At 38.1% G+C, this 11,129-nt stretch overlaps 1 protein-coding gene across 4 annotated transcripts; it reads left to right on the top strand.

Moving 5' to 3' along the window:
* Positions 1-1,990: 1,990 nt before the first annotated feature.
* Positions 1,991-9,144, top strand: LOC109061720 (aurora kinase A-like). 4 transcript variants are annotated; one of them, XM_042712636.1, is made up of 9 exons: positions 1,991-2,537; positions 3,238-3,561; positions 3,762-4,517; positions 4,964-5,058; positions 5,281-5,331; positions 6,489-6,870; positions 6,980-7,150; positions 7,320-7,451; positions 8,581-9,143. In XM_042712636.1, the coding sequence occupies exons 1-9, from the start codon at positions 2,519-2,521 to the stop codon at positions 8,661-8,663; spliced, it is 2,013 nt and encodes a 670-aa protein (XP_042568570.1). In that variant the 5' UTR covers positions 1,991-2,518; the 3' UTR covers positions 8,664-9,143. The 4 variants fall into 4 exon arrangements, with proteins under 4 accessions (XP_042568570.1, XP_042568572.1, XP_042568571.1 ...); XM_042712638.1 differs by lacking the exon at positions 8,581-9,143 and adding an exon at positions 7,561-8,559; XM_042712637.1 differs by lacking the exon at positions 8,581-9,143 and adding an exon at positions 7,558-8,559.
* The last annotated feature ends 1,985 nt before the right edge of the window (positions 9,145-11,129 follow it).

The raw sequence follows: 11,129 nt of genomic DNA, 5'->3' as shown, positions 1-11,129 counted from the left end.
ATGAGGCGTTTTAGGGGGGCGTGGCCAGTGTTGGACGAAGTACACAAATCAAGTACTTGAGTAAAAGTACAGATACTTATAATAAAATATTACTCCGGTAAAAGTACTCGTTTTTCAATTTTACATAAGTGAAAGCACAAAATTACTTGATTTTTTTTACTGATAGATAGATTTATTTAGCAATTTTATATAGGCTACTTAATTACATTTTATATAAGCACATATTTTTTATAATCCTACTGCTTTGATTTTCCCAAAATAACCACTATATGGAGTCAAGATATATTTTTGTTGTTGATATGGACTATGTTGATGAGAGTGATGTTCACTGTGAAGCTTACACTGTGATGTACCTGAGAGAAAACAGATCTGACCATCTGATCTTCACCAGGAAGAAAAAAAGTGTTTTAATGTTTGTTGTTTTTCAGAACATCACAGTTATATGACATGAGAATAAGGCCTGAAGTTAGGAAGATCTTTTTACGGAAAATATAATTATATTTTCATAATGATTTTTTTTTCTTCTCAAACATCGTCTGTGGTGTAAAAACACCCTTGGCCCAATGCCCCCAGAGGGCATCACTTCCCACTTTGATAATTACCGTAGTTACCATGTTCTGACCATCACATCCTTTCTTTTTCCCCCAGATATAGCCTAATCTATCTAGGTGGTTGAATAAAACTATTTAGACTTTATATCTAAAAATTACCTCAACTTAGCACCAGCAAGTTAGCTAGACAGTTAGCATCAACTAACAATATTTACTTATTTCCAGTATGGTTATGAATAAACATTCATATCTGTCTACTCGAGTTGGCTATTTAATCCAAACAATATAAAAACAGACGAATTAGAACGTGCATGAGCTATTTTATTTAATCTGTGCTATTTTAAGGTTTTTTGTTGTTGTTTTTTTTACCTAAAACATAGAGACACTGGTTGATGTGTCTGCATCGTCTGCATTCAAGCATTTCAGTGGGTTTAACTAGATCACACTTTACAGCAGATTTAGGTCACAATCAACTGACAGGTTTGACCTAAATATGATTTTCAGTTACAATAATTAATCCTAAAATTCGACATTAGTAACTTACTTTTAGCAGCATCAGTCGCGCGCGCTCACAAGATCTCCCGGTTGTGAATTGAGTTCACTAGAGACTCGCACTAAACGGTTCATTTGAATCAGTGAATTGTTGACTCTAGAACAGCTGCAATCGGATCATTCTAATTCGTGAATGAATCGTTTGGTGCGATTTGTGAACCCATTTAACGGGTTCTTTGAAAAGAATCAGTTCGTTCTTGAATCAGACACCGCTTCTGTGTGTCGGAGCACTTGATATATTATAAGGAGTAACGATATGTTTTATGAAATGTAGTTAAGTAAAATGTGCGATCTTATGCTTTGGAATGTAGTAAAGTAAACGTAAAAGTTACTAAAAATAAAACTACTCCAGTAAAGTAGGCTACTTGAAAAAATGTACTTAAGTACAGTAACAAAGTAAAGCTACTCCGTTACTGTCCACCACTGGGCGTGGCAGAGTCTTAACTTTGATAAAGAATATATCTTTGGTTTTGAGACTTTACTAAGAGATCTTGTTTACAATATTTCTTATTTCGAGTGAGCGTTTTAAGTGTTTGTCTTTATATCATTCAAAGACCTTGGTGCACAAATTGCTCGTTTTGTTAATTGTAAAAAACATTCCGGTGGGGAAACGTACGTGTATCTTGTAGACGGTGCCTAGCTGGCCTGAGCGCGAGCTCCTGCTGCTAGAGATTTTATCTGTTACAACCCTGTTTTCATACAGTCTATGGTTACAACGAGGAGGAGTAAAACAAACAACCTGCGATGTGTGTTCAGTTCTACTTATAATGCTTTTCAGATGAGCCATTTTTATACAATTATACTCATCCACTAAGAATTTATTTATTTATTTTTCGCGGATGAATATGTCTAATATCCAACGTCATAAGTCGAACCAACTTTATATCGGTAACGAATGGAGACTATTTTATTAGAAATTCGTTACATATTCACTAGAAATCTCATATAACCTACAGCCAAGAATTAACGTCTTCCATTGTTCATATGTTTTTCGAATAAAGCACTAACTTGTAATTTTGACTTTAGAAGTGGGAAATATGAAACTTCACGTGTAGGCAGCATAATAGTATTATGTGAGGAAACGTTCCTCGCGCGCCCAGGATAATAGACCGTGACGTCACAGAGGCCCGTGACCTCACAATGGTAACATTCCACAGCCTGGAGTTCAGCTTCGGGCCGCAGTCAGTCCAGTGAAAATCCGAGCAGAGCAAAGATTGATTAGCCTGTCACGTTAACAAACACTCGAGCTTTGCGTTTTCCAGCGCTTAATTAAGAGCTCTAGTGTTTCTCCTGTGCTGGAGCCAGTGGAGCTCAACACTGAGTGTCCAGTGTCAGCAGAGGATACTCTGACAGCTGGAGAAAACACCACCGACCCTTAAGAAGTAAATCCAGAGGCTTCTCCTGCAGCAGCCACGATGGAGAGCAGCCCGACAGGTCAATAACAAACTTCAATTTCTTTATTGTGAAATGTTGTATTTTTATTACACCCACACAACACACACTATTTTATATAATTATATTATTTAGAGTATCATCACAAAAAATAATAATAATAATAATAATTTTTCGACTTTTTCAACAATGTAATTTCTGTCATCATTTACTCACCCTTATGTCGTTACAAACCTGCATGACTTACTTTCTTGTGTGGAACATAAAATAAGGTATTTTGAAGACTTCTGGTAACGAAGCTGTTTTGGTTAACAAAGACTTTCACATGAACAAAAAATACTGAGATGTTTCTCAGATCATCTTTTATGTTCCATAGTTTATGTTATGCCGTTGTAGCCTAAATGTTATATGTAATAAATTCTATGTTCAAATAAAGCAAATAAAATATTCCTTTATAAAATCTACTTGATACTTTTCTCATTTAAAACAATAATGGCTTTAAATTAACATTTGGGTGTACTTTCACAGTCAAATTTAATTTGCAATTAATCACCACATCATGTAATTTTAAATTCTAATTTTAAAAGTATAATAACTGACAGCCCTAATTAATATTTTTGCATTTTAATTACATTTTAGTTTTAATGTTTTATGTTTAACGTAAAGATTTAAAATGTTAGTAAAAACAGATTTTAGTGAAAAAGAAAGTCAATGTAATACTCTTTTTTTCTTTCTTTTTAAGAAATACCTGCAAAACGCAAGAAGAATAGCCTTTGTGCATTCTTCAGAAACACATGGCTGGCTGTAAAAAGCACCAACCAGTGTCGACGTCAAGGCAGCAAAGTGGCCCCTCTTCAGCCTGTGTCCGACACAGATTCAGCTGATTCCCAGTGTGCTCCACCCAGCCTCCAACCAACGGCACGTTGGCATCTAGCTGATCCTCAGCCAGATCTGTCTGTCCTTGAGGCGACGGCTCTGCAGGATCAAACTGATCCTCTGCCGGGTTCATCCAGCGTCACGCCAACAAACTGTGATCCAAATCCAGCTGATTCTGAGCCAGCTGAAGGTGGGTCTACTGTCATTTTAATTCTGTCCTGTTTTTCACACGTGTCTAGTGACATTATTAAGTATGTTTATTTATCTAATATTTACAGCATGCTTTTTAGCTTTGGAAATTATGTTTATTCTTGAGGTCTAGCCTCAAAATTTGACTTTTAATATCTGTTGATAATTTCTATCTTTTCAATTTCTGCTTGGGTTATTTAGAGAATCAAAAAAACAGGAAGAAGAAGAAACACATCTATGCATTCTTCAAAAGAACGTGGCAGGCTGTAAAACATGCAACAAAACGAAGCAAAAAGCACAGAGTGGCTCCTCTATATCCACAGCCCGACACATATTCAGCTGAACCTCAGCCAGATCTGTCTGTCCTTGAGTCGACGGCTCTGCAGGATCCAGTTGATCCTCATCCAGATCTGTCTGTCCTTGAGTCGACGGCTCTGCAGGAACCAGTTGATCCTCAGCCAGATCTGTCTGTGCTTGAGTCGACGGCTCTGCAGGATCCAGTTGATCCTCATCCAGATCTGTCTGTCCTTGAGTCGACGGCTCTGCAGGATCCAGTTGATCCTCATCCAGATCTGTCTGTCCTTGAGTCGACGGCTCTGCAGGATCCAGTTGATCCTCAGTCAGATCTGTCTGTCCTTGAGTCGACGGCTCTGCAGGATCCAGTTGATCCTCAGCCAGATCCAACCATCCTCAATTCAGGGGCTCTTCAGGATCTGATGGATCCTCCAGAAGATCCGCAGCCTGGTTCATCTGACCCTAATCGAGATCCAGATGCTTCAAAGATGACAGCTGTCGTAGGAGAATCTAGCTTTGTGCCAGCGGGTCTGCAGGATCCAGCTGATCCTCTTCCATCTGACCTTGAGCCAGCAGCTCCAAAATTTCCAGGTGCTTCCAAGCATCGACGAATTGGAGATCGAACCCGTTTCAGAGCAGCCTGTTTCACTGATCCAACTCCTGGTGAGTCTTTTCCCACTTGTTAACCTTTTCGTGTTCCTCCACTGATTGTTTTAAACCTATGTCTAGTTACCCTAGTAAGTCTGTTTGTTTATACGTGTCTAATTCCACATAAGATAATTCAAACACAAATGATAAATCTAGTGCTCTTGACAAAGTAGCATTTTCCTGATTGTGTATTTAAAGAAATAAAGTTGTAAAGAAATCCTGCTGTTTCACTTTCACTTACAGTGCATCTGAAATCTCATACTGAGTAGCTGCTACATTTGAATTTAAACCTACTTTGTATTCGATTTCAGATGCAGCGTTAGTCTCAGACATTGACCATATTTAGTCTCCGTGGAGCTGATGTGCACTGGATGTGTATATTTATTCATGCACTGCTATTGGACTTCATGTTAGACTGTGAATCTCATATATTAATATGTTCCTTTTGTATATTTTTGCAGTTCCATTTGATGAAATTTATGAAGTGGAAAGAAAGATTGGAGAAGGAGGCTTCGGCACTGTGTACAAGGGGATTTCAAAATTTCTACGTGAGCAGGTAGGATCACTGCTTTATTCACCACATGTACAGATCAGTGCTTTGACCAAAATATGTTTCAAGTCAATTTAAATGGAAATATTTGTGATAATGACAATACAGAATCTTTAATGTTAAATTCCAGATTTAATGCAATCAGTTTACCCATCTGTAATATCTAGTGCACTTGCAAATCGACTTCTTTTGTAGTATTACTAATACTACGACTTTTTGTTTTTGCAGGTCACCATCAAAATCATCCCTAAGAGAGATGGAGACCGGTTTATTGAAATTGTAAGTTGTCAAAACATAGTGTATATATTTAAATACAAATCACATACAAATTATAATTTAAAACAAGTTATATCTTAAAGGGGTCATATGATGCGATTTCAGTTTTTCCTTTCTCTTTGGAGTGTTACAAGCTCTTGGTGCATAAATAAGATCTGTTAAGTTGCATAGACTAAAGTCTCAAACCTAAAGAGATATTCTTTATAAAAGTTAAGAGTCAAGCACACCCCCCTGAAATGGCTCGTTCTAACACGCCCCCACATCTCTACGTCACTATGTGGGAAGATTTGCATAACGCCACCCAAATGTTCACGCAAAGTAAGAAGGTGTACCTTTTATTCTCTCTGTTGCTGCCGGTGCCATGTTGTAAAGACGCTGTGTGTTTCATTGTAAAAGAGAAACTACTTTGTTTGGTCTTCCAAAAGAGGACACAACAAATCAGTGGTTAAGTTGTATTTCAACACTGTTCCAGAACAGTTCAGCCCAAATATTCAGATGTGTGCTGCGCATTTTATAAAGGATGAGTACTGTTTCCTGAACCAGTAGCCTACAATCCATCTGTGGCACAACGGCTGTTTCTATAAAGTTGGGCAGTTCCAACTTTGGACAGTCTGGTGCTTCTGACTCACAGACTGTAAGTTTTCATATTTAAATAATTTGCCACTGATGATTCAGACGTGAGTTTTGAGCAGTAGAGTAGCACTTGTCTGTCATTTCTCAGATCACAAATGCAGACATGGTTTTATGTTTACGCGGCACGATACGCAACAGAACACATAAAAAGACAGTATAAGTCATTATAATCAATAATTATGTCCCCACTGGATGCTTCAAATACCTCATAATAATAATTTTACATCGCTTGAGGTATTCAGCCAATCGCAACACACTGGATAGCTGGCCAATATGAGCACACCTCGCTTTTCAAACTGATGAGCTTTGTAAAAATCGACGCGTTTCAGAAAGGCAGGGCATAGAAGAGCAATAATAATGTAGATTATGTAGAAAATAACGTGTTTTTTGAACCTTATACCACATAAACACATCACATTACACCAAATACACAAAATAATGTTCTTTTTAGCAACGTCATATGACTCCTTTAAATACAAGCGTAATGTGATATTGAACTCTTAATTATTGACCTCTCTTTGCTGTAGCCTGGCTGTTCCAAGCCACTGTTTGCAGAAGTGGCTCTAAACCTGCTGCTGAAACGACCTCCGTTAAGCCCCTACATTGTGCACATGCTGGAGTGGTTTGAAGAGGACGATCGGTTCATCCTGATCCTGGAGTATCTGCATCCCTGCAAAGACTTGCTCAAGTTCATGCTTAACAACATGCAGCTACTGGATGAATCACAGACACGTAGCCTGATGTACCAAGCAGTGCTGGGAGCCAAGCACTGTCTTGACCGAGGCGTCTTCCACCGTGACATTAAGTTAAATAACTTTCTGATCAACACAAAGACGAACCAAGTCAAACTGATAGACTTTGGCTGCGGTGACCTCGTCAAAAGTTCAGGCTACTTGGGTGATTTTACAGGTGAGCTGGCATTTTGTGTCCTAATGAGATGTCAGTCTTCTGTGTAGTGTGATGCTGGTGACTTTTGTAAATGAAATGTTTGTTTAACCTAAATATCTCTTGCTTACAGGAGGAGTCCGCCCACCTGAGTACTATGTGAACTTTAAATACGAGGCAGGGCCAACGACTGTTTGGTCTCTGGGCTTTATGATATACTCAATGGTGTACAAACGTCAACCCTTTAAAAGTCTACGAGACATGATGCATGGCAGTCTGAGGTTTAAGCACAAAATATCCACAGGTGAGAAGAAACAATTATACCATTAACACATAAAGCATCAGAACAATTTTTTACATAATACATGCTACATATTTCAACATTAATTTCATATATGACTATGTTCACGCGTCATATGGACATAAAGAATGTACTGTACGTGACTAACCAGTGCTCATGAAAACTTGTACAGAATTGCAGGATTTGATAATCCGCTGCATGACTCGTGACCCAACCGAGAGAGCAACCGTAGAGGAGATCCTACAGCATGAATGGTTTCAGCAGGGACAAGTGTCAGGAGTAGCTCAGGATCAGGTAGTAACAGGTAGGATCAGATAACTTAGGAGGGAAGGCAGATGATGACAGAAATCCCAAGAAGTCCAAGCAGTGCTGTCATGAGCTTCAACTTTCCTTTACATTTATTTTTTCAGCAGATGCTCCAAATCGGCCCCAGTGAGGAAAACTGCACAAATTATTCAGCAGAGAGTCTTCAGAGCAGCAAGCTTAGATAATAATAATAATAATAATAATAATAATAATAATAATAATAATAATAATAATAACACTTGGTGTGCAAAGGAGAAGAAGACTAAGGAAAAGCAAAAGTAGTGCACAAGGAAATATAAAGAGGTCATATAGTATCTAATGCACAAAAATAGGATAAAACCTTCTAAGATAAAATTTCTAAATAAATAACTTGATGAGAAGTGTTTTTTGCACTGTAAGTGACGTTACTGACAGAGATGCTTCCTGCCAAAGTGCACATATTCAACTAATCGACAACGAAATTATCACCCGCCAGAGCGGCCTGTGAAACTGAGAACTCCACCTGCCATATTTACCTGCATTTGGAGCTTGACAGGAGATAATTCCCTGTCCTGGTTTGAAGACACTTGTCCAATTACTCAGTCCTACACCAATACGTTTCAAATCATGTATAACAATAAAAGTCTTGCTAAAAAGCCCAATGTTATTTAATATATCCTTAAAATATCTTCAAGCTACACTGGACTCCACTGACTTTCTTTATAATAATATAGAAAATATGATATCTACTATTGTGTTCCACAGAAGAAAAAGTCATACAGGTTTGAAACAAGATGAGGATGAGAAAATGACAGAGTTTCCCTTTTTTGAGTGAAGTATCACTTAAGTCTCTTGTGCTTCCAGATTATTTTCACAGCCGTGATTGTCTTCTGCTTCATCAAAAATTATGTGGTATATATAACAGTCAGTATCAATGTGCAGTGAAATCAGTTCAATGATTAAAACTTTGTTTTAAATAAATGCAACGCAAACAATTGTTTTCTTAATCAGTAGTTTTCCAGTACATTTAAACATCCTAAAATTGTGTAAGAAATCGTTGTTGTTCTCTCACACACTGTTCCAGTCATTTAAATCGTTTATTCTTTTTTATTGAAATCTATTAACCACATTTTTTCTTTTTCTTGCAGCTGTCTTCCTCACCTTCTGCAAGCCCTGTTTGTATTTTTCTGTCTTCTGCTGGTCAGGAGTGACAGATGCATCTGCCTCATGAGCTTTAGTCAGTTTCTCCACAAAAGAAAAAAAAACACTGGTCTGACTTTTCCCTGCTGAGGGGAAAACATCCTAAACTAGCCTAATCTGTTGTAAAATCTGTTCAAATGGATTACCAGTCTAGTCAAGCTGGGCGATCAGCTGGTCTTCCACTTTAAAACCACCCAGCAGACAAAACGACAAACCAGCTTTGGCCAGTTTAAGAGGTCTTCTGAATCTCAAAGCTATACAAACTATTGTTTTACAGTATTTTTAATTCTTCTGAGCCTTTTATTTTCTTGTATAACATAAAGCTGTTTTTGCATTGATGTCAAGCCTATCATTCATTTGTTATGAATAAACTTCACGTTTCAAATAAAAAGAGGAAATAAATGAGATGATGTACCTTTCATTAGTAAAGTATGTATTTCACTGAAAGAAAAGCCACATACACTTTTGATTTTTTCCTAATGAGTTGAACATGTTTCTTAGTTTTTATCATGAGCCTTCATAAAGACAAACTGTACATAAACTATGTATTAAAGTGAAATATATTAATGTACAACAGGGCCGCTGCTGGCCGAACGGGTGCCCTAAGCAGAATAGTATTGTTGTGCCCCCTCCCTCAAAAAAAAAAAAAAAAAAAAAAAAAATTATAAGGGTCAAAATAGAACTTTAATAAAATATAAATGTTTTTTGTATTCAATTTCAGATGCAGTGTTAGTCTCTGGATGTGCACTGGATATGTATATTTATTCATGCACTGCTATTGGGCTTCATGTTAGACTGTGAATCTCATATATTAAAGGGGTCTCCCTTTAAGTTTTGAGGTGAAAATGGGAGGGGGACTATTTAATGTTAATAAAATTCACAATTAATATCAGGTCATATCTCAGAATGTGTTTTTTTTTTTTTTTTTTTTTTTTAATTTCACAGTTGTAATACCATAAAATGTTAAGAAATTGGAAAGCGCTGCATTTCTATCGCGAAATGTGCTGAATCTGCTGATATAATTACAACCGCTAGGTGATAGAGAAGAGGAGGGGGAGGCCGGGGGAGAGCTGAGCTCTCGTGCCTCCGTTGGTAAAAAAAAAAAAATTAGCCAGTCAACATCGAGTGTTCTCTTTCAGCGCTGTGGAGTGTTGAGAAAAGAAACCTTGTAGAGCAGGCAAGCCTCCCTTCTGATATCAACCAATCATCATAGAGACGTAAATTACGTGATATTAGTTTTGAACGTCTCGCGCTGCACTGGTAAGGCACTAATTACTTATGATGAGCAGCGATATTGAATATTTGATCGCCAACAGATTTACCAAGCTGTCATTCAAACAGTATATATACAAAGTAAAAAGGGAAACACTTCTAAGCTGGATATAGAATACAGCAGTCGGCTTAACAGACAGCTCTCTTTTAACACAGACTTTTAAGAAGGGATGGATGTGTGCTTCAAGTGATAGGCCACGTAAGTGAAATTATATTATATTGTTGTATGTGTGTCTGTTTTCACATTTTCTGAATAAAAGCAACCAAAAAGCCATTTTAAAGCGGTAAAGCAAATAATAATAATAATCGGCAGGGATACCAGACCAACACAATTAGTGTGCCTCCTCTATTTTAAAACCCACGAGCCACCACTGTGTAATGCAATGTGTTTATACGGTTTAAGGTTCAAACAACATTATTTTCCATATAATGTAAATTATTGTTTCTACTCTATGCCCCGCCTTCTGAAACGCGTCGTTTTATACAAAGCTCATCATTCTGTAAAAGTGCGTTGTGATTGCCCGAATGCCTCAAGCGTGTGACGGAGATCCAAAGAGATATTCTTTATAAAAGTTGAGATTCGTCCACACACCCCTGAAACGGCTCATTCTAACACGCCCCCACATCTCTACGTCAGTATGTGGGAAGATTTACACAACACAGCCCAGATGATCACGCAAAGAAAGAAGGCGTACCTTTTATTCTTGTTGTAGTATTGTTGTTGCCGCCGCCACCATGTCGTATAGATGCTGTGTGTTTCACTGTGAAAGCGAAACTACTTTGTTTGGCCTTCCAAAAGAGGACGATATCCGCTTCGTCATGCCTGGAACTGATCCGTGCTGGTCGCTGAGGAAATACATCAACTTTGCACTGTGGATCGCTGAATCGGCTTTCACCGTGAATGAATCGGCGTCCAGCCCGGGTCGTCACATGTGGTTGCTGCAAGCCCAAGGTACGCTCCTTCGTAGAATCCACCTGCTGCACCGTTCTCAAGCCGACCGCGGCTCACTCTAGACCTCTGGCCTCTGCTCACTCAAGGCTGCGGTTTGTGATGCTGTATCATTGAGAAAGCGAAACTACTTTGTTTGGCCTTCCAAAAGAAGACATGACTAGAAATCATGTTTATATCACGTTTATAATGGGTTTTATGCTTATGTCTCGTCGCTCCGGCCAGACAAGGCATCACAATATGTTAAAAGGCATAACATTTCTGTCACACGCTTGA

Source organism: Cyprinus carpio, chromosome A23 (assembly GCF_018340385.1).
Source record: "Cyprinus carpio isolate SPL01 chromosome A23, ASM1834038v1, whole genome shotgun sequence".
NCBI classification, from domain to species: domain Eukaryota; kingdom Metazoa; phylum Chordata; class Actinopteri; order Cypriniformes; family Cyprinidae; genus Cyprinus; species Cyprinus carpio.
Note: the sequence above shows the minus strand (reverse complement) of the source record. Positions and strands in the feature narration are given on the sequence as shown.